This window comes from Ambystoma mexicanum, chromosome 2p (assembly GCF_040938575.1).
Source record: "Ambystoma mexicanum isolate Mex_15411 chromosome 2p, UKY_AmexF1_1, whole genome shotgun sequence".
Lineage (NCBI taxonomy): Eukaryota > Metazoa > Chordata > Amphibia > Caudata > Ambystomatidae > Ambystoma > Ambystoma mexicanum.
This window is the reverse complement of record NC_090923.1, coordinates 1,023,196,166-1,023,215,809: the sequence shown is the minus strand read 5'-3', so window position 1 is coordinate 1,023,215,809 and position 19,644 is coordinate 1,023,196,166. Positions and strand designations below refer to the sequence as shown.

General features: G+C 48.5%; 1 protein-coding gene across 1 annotated transcript in view; it reads left to right on the top strand.

The window, feature by feature from the left end:
- Window positions 1–19,644, top strand: part of RAB1B (RAB1B, member RAS oncogene family) — a 243,029-nt gene that overhangs the window by 195,458 nt on the left and 27,927 nt on the right. The window contains exon 5 of the mRNA XM_069644885.1: window positions 9,703–9,834. Within this exon, the coding sequence (XP_069500986.1) occupies window positions 9,703–9,834 (132 nt within the window). The remainder of the gene's footprint in view (window positions 1–9,702; window positions 9,835–19,644) is intronic.

Below are 19,644 nucleotides of genomic sequence, written 5' to 3'. Positions count from 1 at the left end.
GAACCCTAGGAGTCGTTTCTAGTCTAATCTGAGTAAGGTGGGGGGAAGGAGGGGTAGTTTACATACCAGTTTCCATTCTCCTCCGGACATAGGGTTGTACAGTCACAAAGTCCTGACTGTACCTCTCCTTATTCTTGTTGTGATGGAGTTCTGGCCAAGATTGCCCTCTAGACTTCCCTCTATTGTGGTGGGATTTGAGATAACACGTGATCTCTGGAATTTGCTTTACCGGTTTACTTTGCTATTACTTGTGTTCTTTTCTTAAATAACTCCTGATCTTTTTACAAACTACTTTGGACTTTTGAGTTTCAAAAGCACTAAGCCTGTCCACTTCAGCAGGGAAGGACTTTTTAAGTATGGTGGCCATATTTTAAGGCAAGGTATAACTGCTTTCCATTTGCTTTACAGTCCACTACATTGTTCCAAACGGACTTTTAATAATTTTGCAATTGCTTCTAATGTTGCATACTTTCTAATCTTCATTTGCTTTACAACATACAGTTTTACTTGTGTTTTTAACAGTGTCTAATTGTTTTAAAAGTGAAGTGTTGGTGAATGTATATATGTAAGTAGTCCTACTTTCCAGCTATTTTCATTGCAGAGGTTGTTGGGGCCTAACAAATGGGATATTTGTTATATTGCCTAGCTTACTGAACTTGAGTGCTCTGTGTCATATTGTACCACTACACCATGTCCATATCTCTTGTAGTCTAAGCCTTCTTGCTCAGCTTCACTACATTGATGAAGTTTGGCTAGACTGAAGTGCGTTTCCCTATTCAGAATAATAGGGTGACCTCTCAGAACCTTCCCTTAGGTTAAATTCTGAAAGTCCATCTTTTGTCTAATCATGGTTTAAGAAACTATCAATTTGGCTTCCATCCTTGGTGTAGCAGTGCAACATCAACCCTTCAGCTGAACAATGAAGCTCTGCAAACTGGAGGCTGGTGGTGCAGGTTTTCTTGTTTTTCTGAATCTCTGCAGCGTCCCATCCTGTTGACCACAAAGTCTTGATGGACATCTTGTTCATCTGTATGGGATTGGCTGATCCTAGCCTGGTTCTCCTCCTTGCTACATGATCGTAGTGCAGTTTGTACAGGTGGGATCTGTTGGGGTCAAACCCTTTGCCCAAAAAGATGTGGTGCCCTATGTGGTCCATTTTGCAACCCATATTAAACTTCGAAGGGATTGTTTCCTCCGACGTATTCCTTATCTTTGATTGATCTCCCAGCTTGCTGGCCTCGGAATTAATTTTTTCAGTAGATGGCGCTGCGCGTCGACGTCCCTCGAAGTTCTCTGTATCGGCGCCAACATCACCACGCATATAAATAGACTCGCGCAGCGTCCGTTGCTCAGTTCCGTTTTGACGTTCAGTTGTTTTACATGAATTGGTTATTGACCTTGAAGGAGCGTATGCTGCAACCACAAGGGAGGTATTACTGCGGGGGATGGATGGGAGGGGAGATGAGGAATACGTCGGAGGAACATCCCATCGAAACAACGTTACTAGGTAGGAAGTAACTTGTTCTTCGAAGGGTTGTGTCCTCCGACGTATTCCTTATCTTTGATAGACTCCCATAGCAGTGGTGTGCAATTGGAGGTGGGAGTAAAACGCCATGTTTCCTTTTAGGAATTAACCGAATGTAATACGGCTTTGCCAAACCTAGTCTCTTGACTAGAGGAGGAATCCAGGTTGTAAAATCTTGTGAAAGTATGTGCGGACGACCATGTGGCAGCCGCACATATGTCTCGAACTGGAACCCCTCTTTGGAGGGTCGAGGAGGCTGCGATACCCCTGGTTAAATGAGCCCTAAGATTTTGAAGAGGCTCTTTCCCTGCCAGTTTGTAACATTCCAGGATGGCCAAAATAATCCATCTGGAAATGGTTTGTTTTGTTATCGGTAGTCCCAACTTGTGCCCTGAGTAACCCATGAACAGTTGGTCTGCTTGCCTAATCCTAGCAAGTCTGCTGATGTAAAACCTTAAAGCCCGCTTTGGGTCCAGCCTATGTAGCCTTTCTTCCTCTTTCCCTGGATGGGGAGGCGGATAGAATCAAGGGAAAGTAATTTTCTGAGTGATGTGGAATTCAGAAACCACCTTTGGGAGGAAATTAGGCTTCACCTGTAGGACAACCTTGTCTTTATGAAAAATTGTATGAGGGGGTTTACAAGATAGCGCTTGTAATTCGCTCACCCTTCTAGCAGATGTTAAAGCCACTAATAAGACAGTTTTAAGAGTGAGAAATCTTAGCGAACAAGAGTGGAGTGGTTCGAAAGGAGTACCCATGAGGAAATTTAAAGACTAAATTTAAGTCCCATAAAGGAACCTGGAAAGGTCTTGGAGGGTAGACATTAGTTAATCCCTTTAGAAATTGTATTACTAAGGGTAATTTGAAATACGAAGGTTCCTCCGCAGTGCGCTTGAAGATAGCGCTGCGAGATAGCCCTCGATAGTGCCAACTTGAAGGCCTGAATTTGCCAAGTAGAGTAGAAAGGATAACACAGTTGGTGTACCACATGAAAAGGTCGATATTCTCTTCTCTACACCAGCTGCAAAACGTGTTCCAACGGCAGCGGTATAAAGACTTTGTTGCTGGCCTTCTGGCCGAAAACAACACTTCCATGACGTTATCAGGAAGGTCCCAATCCTTGTATCTCAACCTTTCAGAAGCCAGGCGTGAAGGTTGAGGGTTCTGATATCTGGATGGAGAATCTGACCTCCCTTCTGTGAGAGAAGATTCTCCTTGAGTGGAAGACGAATTGGAGGGCAGATGGACATGTCCAGAAGGTCCGGGTACCACGTTCTCCTGGCCCACTCTGGGGCAATTAGGATTATGGTTCTCCGGAATCTTCTCAACATCCTGATCGTTTGAGGAATGACAGGGACTGGTGGAAACGCGTACAGGAGTGGAAACTCCCAGTCCACTACGAACGCGTCCTCTAGAGCTCCTCTCGGGGGAAATTCCCTTGAACAAAACAGATTGCACTTTCTGTTGGTACTGGTGGCAAACAGATCCACTTGAGGGGTTCCCCAAAGGGCGAAGATCTCCTGAAGGCCTTCCTGAGCTAGTTCCCACTCGTGGGAGACTGTGCCCTGCCTGTTCAGAGCGTCCGCCGTCAAGTTCTTCTCTCTGGCTAGGTGGACTGCCAATAGAGATTCCTTCTTGAATTGCCCAAAACCAGAGCTGCATTGCCTTTCTGCACAGTGGTAGTGATCCTACGCCTCCTCTTTTGTTGAGTTAGTGCATGGCCACTTTGTTGTCCGTCATTATCAGGACATTTTTCCCCTGTACAGATGGCAGAAAAGCCTTCAGTGCTAGTCTGATTGCTCTCAGCTCTAACAGGTTGATATGCAGTCTGGACTCCCATGGAGACCAACGACCGCTGATGGTCAAGTCGTTGGTATGGGCTCCCCACCCCGTGAGTGAGGCATCTGTGACTACTGTTATCTCCGGCCATGGTTGCCAAAACAGTTTCCCTTCAAGATGTTTTCCTGGCAGGCCCACCACTGAAGGTCTTGAGCCACCTTGTCCAGAATCTGAAGGAGGTCTGTCATTCTCCCTGAGAATTGCGACCACTGAATTCTCAGTGCCCACTGAAGAGATCTCATTCTCAGGCGAGCCTCTGGCACAAGGAAGATGCAGGATGCCATGAGGCCTAGCAACCTCAAAAAGTCGAAGGCAGGGAGACGTTGGGCATTTTGAACCTTTGTGACCATCTGCAGAATATCTTGAGCCCTCAACTCTGGTGGCGAGGCTTTTCCCAGTCGATCTTGCCTCAAGAATTAATGAAGTGGAGAAAGATAACAGTTTATTATAAACTTTCAATGGGATTACTCATCCTGTCATGCAAAGGTGCAGTCGCATGTTGACGGGAGTTATTTACAAAGAACGAAATACAAGCGAAGGCAATTCATTATCTGCACATTTCTTAATCTTGCACATCACTTTTAAACCAATCTTAAATCAGTATGCAAGTATTTTCAGGTTGTTTCCCCAGGTGTACCAATTTATACTATTTTAAGACTCTCGATGGATACAATAGAAGCACATGGATTTGGGAATTAAGCATTTGTTCATAACTCGTCCGATTTTTGCTGCAACATTTCTTTTAAGCTTGAGGGTATTTCAAGGCAGCTGATCACCCAGGGTGGTAGCTGCTTTGTCTTTGGGGATATTATGAGGTTTTGCCTGGATTCTTTGTTATGAAAGACGTAGTGCGTGTTCAAAATCTAATAGCCAAGAATTGAACAACAATATTGGTCCCTCTAATCGGTAAGGGTACGTATTGGGAGTTATGTATGGGATGTTCGATGAAGATTTGGCAAGCTTTTCTGTATTTACTGGATTGGAAAGGGGCTAGGCTTGTACCTAAACTAGATTCATGATGAATTGAATTTGGGTATGTGCCCTTCTCTAGAATGTTTTTGTATTGCTCCATCTATTTCGTTAGTATTTCTGTCCTTTTTATGCAATGAACAAATCATATAAAACTGTACTGACTGGTGAAGCCGGTGGCAGACTTTGCCACGGTGGGACCAGGTGCACAACATTGTGCTTTCCGCCTTGCTTTGCTTCCTTTGTATGAAGGGATGTTTGAGTGGCAAAAATCTGCGCCTCAGTCCCTGGGATTCGCATAGTATGGATAAAAGGGAACAATCAGTACCTCAATCACTACAATGAATAACCTTTAATTTCATATATGTGAAAATGATTTTCCTCCCACAGATTCCACATCACTCTACCTCCTACATCAGAACCATTTGAAATACTGTGGGTTTTCACAACTTATTTTGGACTCGTTACATGAGGGTTCTACTATTCTTTTTTTCCCTCTATGGATTTTGGGAAATTGCATTGGAGTTATTTGGGCACATGCTATTATAGCTATGCATCTACTGCACCAGATTGATGCTGTGATCTCGCTTCAGGGGAGTTTAAATATTTCCTATTTCAGTCTATACCCAGAGACTTCAAGCGATGAGGTATCTGTCTGATCGTATCCATCATAAAGAATTACTGAGGATAAGTAATTTATTCGTTGATGGAAGCCTAGATCGGTTTGTGGTGCATACTTATGCCAATATTTGTGTTCCATATATCAATAACTTTGAAGGAGAGGCCTTCAGCTGTCACTACCAGCTGATGCACCTGGGGCTTCTGGAGCAGCGCTCTGCTGCTCTCTGGATTGAAGGCCCTGTGGGGCTGAGTAGCTGTTTTGGGAGTCTGAAAATCGTTTTTATTTGCATTTTTGGACAGGGCGTGCATCACACTCAAATACTTCCTGAGGTCTCTAATTTGTTCTAAAACATTGCACTCTTGTTTTGGGCGCAATTTCAAGTGCTGCAATCCATTCTTGTGTGGTTTTTACCACCCAACATCATCCACCACTGCAACCAGGGACACCTTCCAAGATGGCCCTCACTGGGTCCTGGAGCCATTGTCTGCCTGTCCGCTTCCCCATTGTGATTGGCTGCCCCTTCCATTCTTCAGCCAATGAGCGGTGCTGGCAGGCTGAAGCAAGCCCCTCCTGCTAAGGCCCGCAGCTAAGGCCCCATCTGTGCCTGTCGGGGCCTTGAGGGTCCCCCCACAAACTAGTTGTCTGCCTTCATTCTTGATCCTTGGACATCTACGCTCCCTACATTAACAAAAGTGGTGATGGCTGAACTCTTCCATTGCCGCCTCCACCAATCTTCCAGAACCGTTTACTGTGCATATGTACTCTGCCTTGCTTGCCTCCACTAATTTACATCTCCTCTCTCTGCATTTGTGTCTCCTTTTAAAAATCGAATTTAGGTTGTCTCCACTTCTGCATCTGTGAACCTCTTGCATTGCATTTGTGCCTCCTTTTTAAAAAATCAAATTCAGGTTGTGTGTACTTTTACATCTGTGCACCTCTTGTGTCCTGAAATTTGATTGTTTTCTGGATTGCATGTATGCCTTTGTGGCTACTTCTGCTAGGCCACCTGGTGAGTTTAGCTAGAACGGTGCTGTGCAGCCGCTCTTATTTCATTCCTCCACTAACCTCTGCCGCCCCATGGCTCTCTCCATCTCACCCATCTTCTCTTAACTGCTACACTATCACATATCCCCCCCCCCTCTCACGAAGTCCCATAGGAAAAAGCACAAAAAAGACATCCTGAGTGCAAACCCTGGACTTCCCATAGCAGACACCTATGTCGGAACTTTCTCCAGAGAGGTCTTCACTGATATCATCTTCTCTGTCCCCTCTCCAGATCTATGGACCCCATCTCATCCCCACTCTCTCCTTCCACATCCTCTACCATTAACTGTGGCACCAAGTGGGAAGTCCTCATGACCAGCTTCTCATCTTCAAGTTGCTTTGTTAATGTCCATCACACTGACACTATCCTGGTTCAGGGTCCCCAACCTCCTTTAACCGGATCCTGCATTCTCTCATTGACTTCCTTCCGTCGCCTGCCTCTCCCCCTAATTCTCTCTCCCTCCTCTGACTGGTGTACCACGCTCCTGTACCCTGCCTCAGAAAAAGATTCAAAGGCAGAGACCTCCTCCATCTGGTGACTAGTAACACCCTTTCAGCCAACAAACACTACGCTGACATTGACCTAGACATTCTAGCTTTTACCGAGGCATGACTCAATGCCAGCTCATTCACTGCTTGACTCCCTCCTCCCTGGCAGCTTCAAGATCATCTCCAAGGCTCGACCTCGCCGCACTGGTGGGGGAGGATGCGGGGGGGGGTTGCCTTAATCTTCCCTGAGTGGGTTCCTGCTTCCATCTTACCCATCCAGCTCTACTCTTCCTTTGAAAGCCTGGTTTGCAAGTTGGTCACCTCCCACCTCCACCCTGACAATTGCTACCATTTACCGGCCTCCAGGTGCCACCACCCTGGTCCTCTCTGAATGGGCTGATTTCTGTTATTCCATATTTTCATCCACCGCTAACCTCCTCCACCTAGGCGGTTTCAACATCCAACTGAACTCCCCTGGCTCTGCATCCACTCTCTTCACCAACCTCTGTACCTCTTTCCCCTCTCAATTCTCTCTTCTGGGCCAACCCACTCAGCTGGACACACTCTGGACACCCTCATACACTCTGACCCCCCCCCCCACCCGCACTAGTCACCCCTCTCTCCTGGTCAGACCATACTCTCCTCGCCTCTCCCACCTGGATCCCTTTGGCCCTCTGACCGCCCCCCCTGCCCTCAAAGCCCAGCCAACCTTGTTCACTAACATCCACCCTATGAAAAGTGTCAGCTGCTGCCTTCGCTTCCACCTTCATCCTCCTCACCCCCTTCCTCTGATTCTACCTCTGACTGCTCTCAGCAACCTCCACCTGTCCATTACCAATACTCTTGACATTCTTGCCCCAGTCATGAGGATCCACCTGAAACCTGCCTCTAAGTGTAACTCCCGGTACGACTCTGAACTTGCGGCCCTGGAACGGAAACGACAGTGCAGGCTGGCAGAACGGAAGTGGCAAACCTCAGGCTCATCCTCTGACAAACTGGCCTGCCGCCTGCTCCAAAGGCAATACATACTCTCTGTGCAAAGAAAAGAGCCCACATACAGGCACAGGATTCCGTTGCATCCAACAACACGGCTGAACTTTTCAAGATCTGCAGGGAACTAGCCAACCGTTCTGCAGTCTCCTACTCCCCTTCTCCTTCCCAGGTCCTCTGCAACGCACTGGCCACACACTTCGTCACCAAAACTCACATCTGGATCGCCCTTGCTACCCACCCTCCCAACCCATTCCATACCCCCTTGTCTCCCTTGGCCCTTCACCCTTGCTCCTTCTCCCCTGTCACACCTGAAGAAGTTACCAGAGTTGTCCTCTCCATGAAAGTCGCTTCTAAACAGGTTTGTCCTTGCTTATCCAGGACCATCAAGGATAACAGTCTCTCATGCCCCTGCGGTCACGGATTTCTGCATTCAAGCACTCTTTTGTAACTGGTTCTTTCCCCCTCCTCCCTTAAGCACTCTCTTGTGTTCCCACTCCTGGAAAAAAAACCTTCAGCAGACCCTACCCGCCCTGCCAACTACCACCCTATTTTCATCACCCCCTTCCTGGGGAAGCTGCTGGAGAAGCTTGCATTGCCCCAACTCAACTTGCTCACCAAACTTGTAGGTGGTCTCCACGACCATCAATCTGGATTCTGAGCATCCAGAGGCAGGGAAACTGCTCTTCTGAACACCCATGAAGAACTGCTTGCATCTCTGGACTCCCAACTCCCCAGCTGTCCTTGATCTCTCCTCTGCTTTTGACACAAACATTCCATCCTCATAAAAAGGCTCTACAATTCCCTTGGTAGCTCAGAACGTGCACTTGCCTGGCTGACATCCGTCCTAACTGACAGCTCTTCCCAAGTCATCCTGGACACCTTCTCCTGTCCGATTTCCTCCTCCACATGTGGTGTCCCCCAGGGTTCTATCCTCTCCCCTTGGCTGCTTAACATCTACCTTGCTCAGCTTGCACGCCTCATCTCCTCCAACTTCCAGTGTTATCCAGACAACGCACAGTTCTTTTTGAAACCTCCTGCTGACCCTCTTGCACCCTCCCATCATCCCTGACTGCCTATCTGCCATCCAGTCCTGGTGCACCTCCAACAATCTCTGCCTCAACGCCTGTAAAGCTGAGATCCTTCCCATCGGGACCCCTGCTCCATCTTTCTTCCCTTCGCTCTGGCCTTCCCATGGTTCTCTCTAGGCTTGACTATTCCAATAGCCTCCTCCTGAATCTACCTCTTCCACTGTGCGACCCCTCCAGCGAATCCAGAACAGGGCAGCAAGACTTGGCCTTAAGCCAGGGACGGCATCTCTCCTGCTCCCGGTTGCTGCACAGATTAAATTCAAATCCCTCTTCATTATCCACAAGGCTGTATGGGCACTGGGACCACACTATCTTCAACTTTATCTTACTAAATACTCTCCCTCTAGACCACTACATTCTTTTGGCACCAACTCTGTGTTTAAAGCACTTTGCTTATCAGAGGGTAGGTGGTTAATCGCTTTCCTCAGCTGGCTCCATCCTATGGTACAGCCTCCCCCCCGCGTCATGAGCATGACTTTCTTAAATTCCAGGAGCTCCTCAAGACTTTCCTCTTTCCCTTCTTCTCTCCTCTGCTAGTCCCACAGTTGCTGTGATTGGTGTCCGGGGCCCTTATGCATCCTCAGGGCCCTTGACCACCCACACCCAATTGGCCCAGCTCCCATCTACCCTCAGCACTTGCCTTGGCACACCCTCCACCCTGGAGATTCGCACTTGCATGTAACGTGGCTCCAGCCTGTGTAGCAATGAACAACCCAAGCACTTCATCTGTGGCTCACCCATGAGCTCTGACTTCCCAGAACTTACCGCCTCTGCCCTCTTCCTTGCTGCACTTGCACGTTTTGAATACTCACAAGGCATAGTAGGACCGTCCTTTCTTCCTTTTTTCCCCCCCCTCAACTGCTCTTATTAAATATTGTATTTTGTAATGTATATCAGTCCCTTGTCCCCTCTCCTCGCCCTGTGGGCGCTTTGAAATGGTATTTTACTTGCTGTATAAGCAGCAAACAATACATACATAGACACTGCAGCAGTTTATTTATCTGTTGGAAAGTAAAGGGGTTTGTCATCTGTAATTTAGTCCCAGTTTCAGGCAGTGAATGGCAAAAAGCTTTGAACTTTTGACTGAGTCATTTGCACGCGTCTTAACTGTGCTGCTTTCTGTCCCTCAACAGGAGTCTTACAACAATGTCAAGCAGTGGCTCCAGGAAATTGACCGCTATGCCAGTGAGAATGTCAATAAGCTGATGGTTGGAAACAAATGTGACCTGACAACTAAGAAAGTTGTGGACTTCACAACAGCGAAGGTTCGTATTCACAGGGGCAGGAGGCAACAAGCAAATAAGTGGGGTGAGGGACAATATGACTGTTTTTAAGAGCATTGTCTTGTACCAGAGACCTGATGGGTTAATCATCCCCTTTTGCCATGTAAATTAACACCGGTTTATGGTCCTTTTTAGACCCAAAAAGCTTCTTGGGTAACAAAGTAATCCTTCAATCCAAAAGTGTTGTGAGGAATCCCAGGATGGTAGTGACTGCTTCCATAGGGAGAGCAGAGCCCCTTCCGGTGAAGCCAGGGTGGTGATGTACCCCCAGCTTGTTTATTTGAGACACAACTGACCCTGAGGATATTTGCGGAGGGATAGCTGAAGGTAAAAAACAGAATACTTATGTGAGGACAAGACTAGTAAACCAGTGGGTAAAGACTGGAGAGATATGACAAGGGGAAGTAACACAGCAAGAAGGGAGAGCTTGAAAATGGGAGACTAACTAGGAAGCAAGAGCTGCACAATCTTGGTGAAGCACTGGCCCAGAGAATGCTGCAAGGAGGGTCTCTGACTTTGCTAGATTGGTCCCAGGTGGAGGACTGCTCAAGATAATCCATGTTGGTGATGGGGGTCTATAACCTGTACCCATTCGTGCAAAGTTGACCGCGTGTAGGAGCAGGGTGAGCCCTTGTGAGAGCTGGAAGTATGTAATTGAAATTTTCAGAGCACAGAGGGGTTTCCTGAGAAGAGGGAGGGCTTGCCAAGGGATTTGTTGAATAAAGCGTCTTCACAAAAGATATTTTGAGATGCAGGAATCCCTGATACTGCTTAATGGAAAATACATGTAAAATACCAAAGCATCTAAACAACATTGTTTGGTACAGCGCACCTAGAAACCACATTCGCGGAAATGCAATTGGGGACTTTTTTCACAACCCTGATGGAAGCTGTGTAACCATCTATCTTAATGGTAAAACTGTTTTTTGTCCAATCAGAAAGACAAGACTCTAAAGTGGAAGCTGTAGTTAAGCGGTCAGGTGTCAAGGCGAATCTTGATCCAGCGCAGAGGCAGCACAAACTCCTATCTCAGCGTGAAGGTTTTAGCACCTGTCGTAGTGAAAACATAGGCCACTGTGACCCCTACAGGGAAAGAGGGTTAGGGTCCAAGGGTTGGATGGGTAGAGGGAACTCGGTACACCGGAAAGAGGGTTAATTGCTGCCCCCGGTACCAGCTCCCGTTCACAACTGTAGATTTCCGTTTTGCCAAACCATTAAATAAAGCGCCCCTTGATTGCTTAAAGCACCCGATCAACCTACACTTATCTGTGAGCCCGCAGGGCCTGCAAGGACTGCTGCAGGTGAAGGAATGGCCCTGCGAGGTAGTTTGCATGCTGGGGGCGTCTCTTTGTGCATCCGTGCCGATGAAGCTCTGAGCGCGAACACGCGTTCACCACGCGAGCATGCGCGTAAGTCAGGGTGTTGCCTGGTGAGTTTGCAGGTTCTGTGGGCTGCGCCTCTTGTGTGGAGTTGAGGCTGCTGGGCATTGTAGTTCCTCCCCAGTGGGCTTTGTTTTGGGTTTTGGATTGGTCTGTGTTGGCGACAAACGCCTGGTGCACCTGCAGGAGGGACAAACATGGCACCTGCTGTGATTTTGGCTCCTCATAGTGCCTGCCACCCTATGTATCCTGATTTGTCTAGGTTGCCTCTTGGCATCAGGCTTCACTCGAGGGAATTAGTAAGGCTGGTAGTCAAGTAATTATTCCACATAGACGACCAGAAAAAAGCCCCTGACACCTGTCTGAAGGATAAAACATGATGCACCACCATCCAGAATGCACTAGTTAATAAGGTAGCAACCCTCCAAGTCAAAATTGCCAATAAAAAAAACTCTTGACCTTGCATCCAAGCCCTTCAAACACTCTCTGCCACTTCCTCCTCTCACTCTGCCACCCTCACAACAACTCCCCCACCACTTAACTTCAATAAAGTATCCATCCAATGTCTGTGCCTAATTGTATAAGACATGAGCTGGGCCTAATTTCTTTATCCACGCGAAGGAAATGAACAGTTGTCCAATTACGCAAGAATGTGTTTCCCGGCATCTAATTACCTTTATGTTGATTTGAAATTTAACCTTGAATTGTAGAACACTCCTTCTCTCACTCAATATCAGTGTGAAATGCAGGCAATATTGATGGAATTAAATCTCACAATTGATGACTTGTATTTAAGACGTGGATATGCTAAGAAAAAAACTCTTAAGTATGACTGGTGTATAACTCTCCCAACAAATACAGAAATACAAAATGTACACTGAATACTCTACTTATACCAAAAAACTAGTTCCCAGATATAATTATATCGATTCCTTTCCCTTTAATCATTTTAGAAAGTCCTACATGTGGTTTAAATTCAATCTATATCACACTTGTGAAAGGACCAAATATTGGAACAAAGTAAAAGATGTTACAATCAATGTAAAATGTCGTTTTCCCTCGTGTAGAATCGACAGATGTTGAAACATCTGATTTTATATTGCCTAATTTTAAAACCAAGAGAACTAATATGTTGATGAAATTTGTAAATATAGAGTATGAAGATTGTCTTGATAAACTTTGGGCAAGAATGATGCATGTGAATAATAGGCCATTGATATTTGCCCATGTTTCTTTCTGCATATACATAGAAAAGGAGCTAGCACTTCATGACCCTTACTGATCCCATGTTTGTGACATTTGGTTTCTCTTGTTTTATGATTGATATTTGTTTTAATTATTTATGTTTTAAACCACTATGAGGTTAATATCCAACTGTGTTTTGTATGCTGTAAATATACTTTGTAAAGGTTCTACTTTTGTTTTGAACCATGGACAAATAAAAAACAAAGTATCCATCTTAAAGGTTGATAGTTATTCTCACCCTCAAACTGCCAAGGCGACCCCTACCCGGCTCAAATCATAAAGGATGCTGCGCGCAATCTCTCGCCATTCAGCACGCCAGTCAGGTTTCAGACCCCAACATGGGACTGAAACCGCTGTGATCGACTTAAAGGCACAAATTGACACGCTGAGAGACAGTGCAAAGGCAGACCTATTGCTCCTTCTCGACCGCTCTTCGGCGTTTGATCTAGTAGATCATAAAATCCTGTGCAACCACTTGGACTCCGCCGCCCGCTTCTCACAAGAAGCAATAGGTTGGTTCCAATCCTTCCTTGACAACAGGACTATGCGTGTCTTTCACCAGCAGCGGCAGCCGACCCTGTTCCCATCACCTGCGAGTGCCACAGGGCTCTTGCGTGTCCTCTACACTGTACAGCATTTTCACAAAGCCCCTTTCTGATGATCTAGATGGTCTGGGTATCACCTACACCAACTATGCTGATACACAGATCCTCATCCCGTCGACTGGAGATTACACCAAGGATTTGGCCTTTGTGAACAGAGTGTACCTCATCATCCAGACATGGATGGCTTCTCACGGTCTATGCCTGAATGATGACAAAACGGAACTCCTCATTCTCGGCACCCCAGCCATCCTTAACCAACTTTGCCATAACTACTCCAAATTTAGAATCCATGATTACATTAAAGTAGCCAAGGAAGTCAAAACCCTTGGTTTCTACCTCGACTCTTCCTTAACGTTTAACAAACAAGGTAACTCTATGGCCTCATCTACCACTTATACATGTAAGCTAATCAGAGCAGCTAAGCCCTTCCTCTCCTCTAACAATTGCATCACCCTTGCAAGAGCCCTTTGTCTAAACTGGACTATTGCAATGCCCTATAATTAGGGAGTAACAAATATATATTACTAACAAAATCCAGATTCTACAAAATAATGCTCTGAGAGCAGCCCTAAGTATCCCTAAGAATGCTCACATTTCTGATATCGGAAGAAATAACTGGCTCTCTACTAAAGACAAAATCCTTTTAAAAGCAGCCTCTCTGACACACAAATGTCTCCACAATGACGCCCCACAATACCTCATTGCTAGATTCACGAGGCAGTCCTCCAACTACCCCACGAGAACCGCCAACCTCCTAACGGTACCCAGATTTAGACGCACAAAGACAGGTGGAAGCAGCTTCCCGGTTAAAGCTGCCCAATACTGGAACTCTCTCCCACCGCCACTGAGGGGAGACCTACCCCACCTTTGCTTTAGATCCAACCTTATCCACTGGATCAAGGAAAACTACCTCTGACCACACCTTACACACACCGTATAAACTTCTCTTTGCCTCTTCTCTGCCTGGACTGTACACAGTGTGCACACTATGTATTATTTATTGTATATATTGCCTAACTTGCAAAGTGTCTGACCATGCACACTTTGCACACTGTGCACTATACTCTGTATATACTGTGTGAATATGTAATTCAACTGCCTTTAAGCCTCATATTGTAGAAACTGCTTTCACCCCTAATTATTCTGCAAACTGTCTGTACCTGCACAGCAATGTAACCTAAGCTGAACAATCTTTTGATGCTTTTTTTGCGCCCTGATACCCTCAGGTCTGGCGCGCATTACAAATATTAAAGTATACAAACGCCCCACACTGGTAAAGTGAAAAAATATACCCTTTATAAATGCAATTACACACAGAATCTCTGATACAATAAGTACTATAGGTTAAACTTAACACAGTGCATGTATAAAAAACAGTATGGTCAGTTATGACCCAACCCACTCCTAACAAAAAGGGTACAAAGTGTGTGTGTAGGCTAAGGGGTGGGCAGAAAAGCTGCACCATAGACAAAAAGTTAGGTTTGTAATACGTACTCCATGTGCCACAACTTAAAATAGTCACAATATTCCTAAACCTATAGGACACAGTATTATATGTAATATAAATGCATGTCTGAGTAAATGGATGACCCAAAGGGAGGAAGAAGGGGGGGGGGGGCAGGGTCAGAACACACTTAGACGGATAGTACCAACTCATTCTCCAACATGGGGTCTTAAATGGAAACACATGCTTGAAGATAAAACTGTATTGTTGCTAGTATAGTCCATCGCTGTCACTTTGGGTCCTACTGCCCCAACCAATGACTAGTCTTCATTGGCTCCACCCCTAGTGGGCATCTTCAGATTTTTACTGCACATTTTCGTGTTGGGAGTCCTCGAGTTTCGCTCCTCGACTTTCTTGACAATTTTGGGCCTATTTTTTTGTTTTTCTTCCACATGTATTCAATCCGTCACCATTGTCGGCAATGGGGATCCGTTGCTGGTCTTGATACCACCATCTGTCGGATCGTTACGTTGTACGTAGCTGCAGACTGAGTTTTGGGCCTAGTTCACGTGCCATGTCAGAGGCTGAGAAGAAGAGCCTCTTCAAGGTGCGGTCGGAAGAATGTCTTCATTGAGGTCCGCCACCAGAAGTGCATTTACTGCCTGCACTGGGACCACTATGTGGAGGGATGCCCCATCGCCAGTCTTTCTCCACTAAGACTAGGAAGGATCGCCATCGGAGACTGGTCTCATGGCTAGAGGAAGGTAAGGCCTTTGGCGCAGCGTCTGTGCGCAGTTATGCATTTGCTAGGCCCAAAGAGTGTACTACCTCTGGCAAGAGGTAGAGCTACTTTGAGGACGCTTCCAAGGGGAAGGTACCTAAAAATAAAGTCATTGCATGCTCAGACTTCGTCGTTGACAAGTACCACACTGTCTCAGTCGTCTGGCACAGCGACTGGCATGAAGGCAACGCCGTCTTTGGTGGGCTGGAGATCGTCCACTCTGTTGCCACCAACCCTGTCGACTAAACATCGTATATAGTCATCAGCAGTGTCATCATTGATGACCCCGAAGACTTGCTTGTCGATGATGCCAAAACCATTGTTGAAATGGTGATCCTCGTTGACGAAGACTCTGTAGACGCCGTCTGCCAGGCTTCCACAGCTGGCTCTGCGACTTGCACAACCGCCTCAGCCTGCTCGCCCTATGAGCCCCTAGCCTCATACACCAATCTTGATGCCTCTGGCTCAGAAGGATCTGTTGCCAAGAGTTCTTTGGACATTTTGTCAACCCTCCACACTCTAGTCTGAGATTCAGCAGCTCCTGGACCTCCTGTGGTTCCGGGCCCTGCTCCTGTGGCCAGTCCTCCAAGACTGTCTCGGCCCCACCTGGCGCCACCTCTTCCAGTGCCTGCAACCCCGCAGCCACTTCCCGTTTCACAACCTTCTATTTCGAGGGGATTGGGTCCTCCGACGTATTCCATATCTATGACAGTAATCGCCACAGCTGTGCTGCTTCGGAAAATCTTTTGGCATCTGCGTCCTCCGTCTATGACGTCGATACGCCGCCCTAGAGGACGACCTCCGACGACCGACAGCACTTGATGTTATAAGTAGGACGCATGACACCTGTAGCCTCAGTTCCGTTTTTTCCGCGAACGTGTTCGCTTCAGAGATCTCAGTGCGCCTCGACTCTTTGGAGTTTCTGTTCTTTCGGTTCTTCTAACCTGTTCGTTTACGAAGTTCTCCTTCGTGATGTCTACGATGTCTTCCACCCCGTGTCCGGGCTTTAAGAAGTGCGGGGACTGTGGGTCGAAGATGTCGGTTACTGACTAGCACGACGCCTGCCTCTGTTGCCTCGGGGAGTCCCATGACACGGTTGATTGTGTCGACTGCCAGTCGCTTACGTCCAAAGCCTTGCGGGAGCGCAAGAAGAAACTGTTGGTAGGTAAAGTGTCCAAGCCACGGAAGTTGATGTCTGCGGGGCTTTCGACAGACGATTCGAGGGGCGACTCTCCGCATCGTCGTCGGAAGTCCAGTGGGTCTCTGCCCCGGAGTAAGTCCCGCCACTCCTCTGCCTCTTCGAGGCACTCCCGGAAACGCCGTCATCGGTCGCCTTCCCCGTCCTCATCCGAGTACTCCTCCCATCGGCGGGTTGCTTATCCCACCAAGCATGCGACGCCGGAGGAATGGGCTTCCTTCGGTAAGAAAATGCTAGCGATTCTCCAATCGCAGGACACTGGTCCGTCCGCGCCTCCGAGTGGGGTCGGTCGTGATCGGTCGAGAGACACCGCTCGTACGCCTTCGGGCTTGGGTGGTCAGCACGATTCGCGGGAAAGGTTCCGCTCGGACAAGGGGAATCGTTCTCATCATGCCCGTTCTAGGTCCCGGTCCTCGACACGCTCGAGACCGTGTGCACCTGTGGTGTCTTCGAGGAAGATGTCGACGCCCGTGGCGCAGAGGTCGTCGACGGACTCTTTCGAGGCTCTGCCTCCTAAGAAGTTGTCGAAACCATCGGCGCCCAGGCTTTCGAGTGACACGCTTAGGGCTCCGCCCTTGAGGCCTGTGTCGAGGCTGTCGGCGCCGCGTTCTGCGTCGACGCCGATTCACTGGACACCCTTGACGCCTTTCGAGGCTGTTTCGACGGATGTACCCCGAGGCATGGTGGAACCCCCTAGAAAGGCTCTGGCCAAGGTCAAGCATGGCTTTGTTCCCCATTATGTGCCCTCTTACCGCCATGTTGAGCACATTTCAGAGGTGGATGAGGGCTCTGATGGCATGGTTCCTGATACGGTGCCAGATGATTCTCTCGGGCCATAGCCAAATTGAGGACGTGCATCAGTCCCTGCATGACGCCAGTGGTCTGGACACCTCTCCGGAGGTGGTTTTGTAGGCCTGAGCCTGGCACTCATGCCGACTCCTCGTACCGGCGCCTTATGCCTAGGGTCACCGAGTACTTGGGGTGGTCTGCTCCCCCAGGGGATTTTCTTCAGGATGACCTTATGGATATCCTCGACCAAGGTCCACCAAATGACCCGGTACTGCCGTTCCATATGGCTCTACAGAGGAGGGTGGTGGCGGCTTGGACTGCTCCGTAGAGTCTCCCGGCAGTGGGTAAGTCTTTGCCGTGAAAAGACCGCCCAGCCAGTAGCGACCCCGGCTACTTGACCAAGCACCCCACTCCGGAGAGTTTGGTGGTGCAGGCGGCTACGGCCCAGCAAAGCGGACGTCGTATCCTACCATCCCTCCTGATAGGGGCGACAAGCGTTTTGATGGTTGGGCGAAGAAAGTGTTTTCTTCAGGGGGTATGGCGGTTCAGGCGGCCAACTCCGTGTGTGCCTTGTCTTGTTTCACGCACACTCTTTGGAACTGTCTTTCCTTAGTGGCTGAACATATTCCCGAAGGGGACGAACGGGGTGGTTTCCTTGCTATGGTCCAGGATGGCAAGGATGCCATGTGTGAGGCCGTTCAGTCGGGTTTGGACATGGCAGATTGCGTCAGCCGGTCCATGCGGCGAGTACCGTAATACGCAGGTTTGCGTGGTTGCGGAAGTCGGGGTTTGCTCCTGATGTGCAGCCCTGCTCCTCAACATGCCCTTCGACGGGGAACATCTTTTTGGCAGCAAGGCTGACGAGAGCCTTGAGCGGTTGCAGACCTCCAAAGCTGCAGCAAAGGCGTTGGGCGCTGCAGTTAGACATCCTCCGCCTTTTCGTCCTAGGGGACAGCAATGGAGGGGAGGTTCCTTTCGTTATTACTCATCCTTTGGTAAAGCGAGAGGAGCTGCCAGTCAAAGGGGCCACCGTAAGTGCCAGAGGTGGGAAAACAAGGTACTCTAGGTGCCAAGGCCGCTCGGGCTGTTGCCTCTTTGAGCTAAAGCGGCTGCGGCGTTGCCCGAGGGCAGTCATGAGGCCATGTCCCATGGTTTGCCAGTTGGGGGAAGGCTGGCGCAGCATCTTGTAGAGTGGCGTGCCATTACTTCAGATGTGTGGGTTCTGGAGATCATAGGCCACGGCTACTGTCTTCCTTTCCGGCAGAGGCCTCACGACAATCCACCAGGGAATCTCTTTGAAGAGTCCAGATCCGCTCCTTGCGCAGGAAATTCAATCCCTGCTGGAGAAAGGCGCCATAGAACTGGTGCCTGTAGCGGAGAGGAACACGGGATGGTATCCCCTTATTTTTTGATTTCCAAGAAAGACTGGGGATTGGGACCCATCATGGACTTGCACGCTTTGAACAAACTCCTCAGGAAGGACAAGTTCAAGATGGTTACTCTTTCTCAAGTCCTCCAGGCCCATCAACTTCAGGACTGCTTGGTGTCTCTCGACCTCAAGGACGCTTATTTTCATGTGCCGATCCATCCAAAGCACAAGTACCTGAGGTTCGTGGTTGGCGACTCGCACTTTCAGTTTCGGGTCCTGCTGTTCGGATTGACCTCCGCCCCGAGGGTCTTCACCAAGCTCAAGGGGATTCACGTCTACCCCTACCTGGACAATTGGTTGATCAGGGCGCGCTCTCCCGAGCAAGTCCTGGATTATCTGTCGGTCACCTGCCACTCCCTCCACGAGCTGGACTTCTCCCTCAACTTGAAGTCCCATTTGACACCAACTCGGAGGCTCCAGTACATCGGAGCAGTGCTCGACACGTCCCTGGGGCAGTGTTTTCCTCCCCAGGTGAGGGCTCATCACATTCTGCAGATGGTGCACAAGTTTTAGCTTGCCCAGAGTCTCCCAGCGTTCGAGTTCTTGAGATTGCTCGGCCTCATGGCATCCTGCATTCTTCTGGTGCCAGAGGCCAGGTTGCGGATGAGATTTTTGCAATGGACACTCAAGCTCCAGTGGTCTCAGTCCTCCGGCAGGATGTCGGACCCTGTTCAGGTGCCATCCTCGGTCGCCCTGGACCTTCTGTGGTGGGCCGTCGAAGGCAATCTGATGAAGGGGGCTCCTTTTTGGCTACCCTGGCCGGAGGTGACTATCGTGACGGACGCATCCCTCACGGGATGGGGAGCTCATGCCAACGAGTTGACAGCGGTCGTTGGTCTCCGTCGGAGTGCAGACTCCATATCAATCTGTTGGAGCTGAGGGCCATCAGGCTTGCCCTGAAGGCTTTTCTGCTGACTGTGCG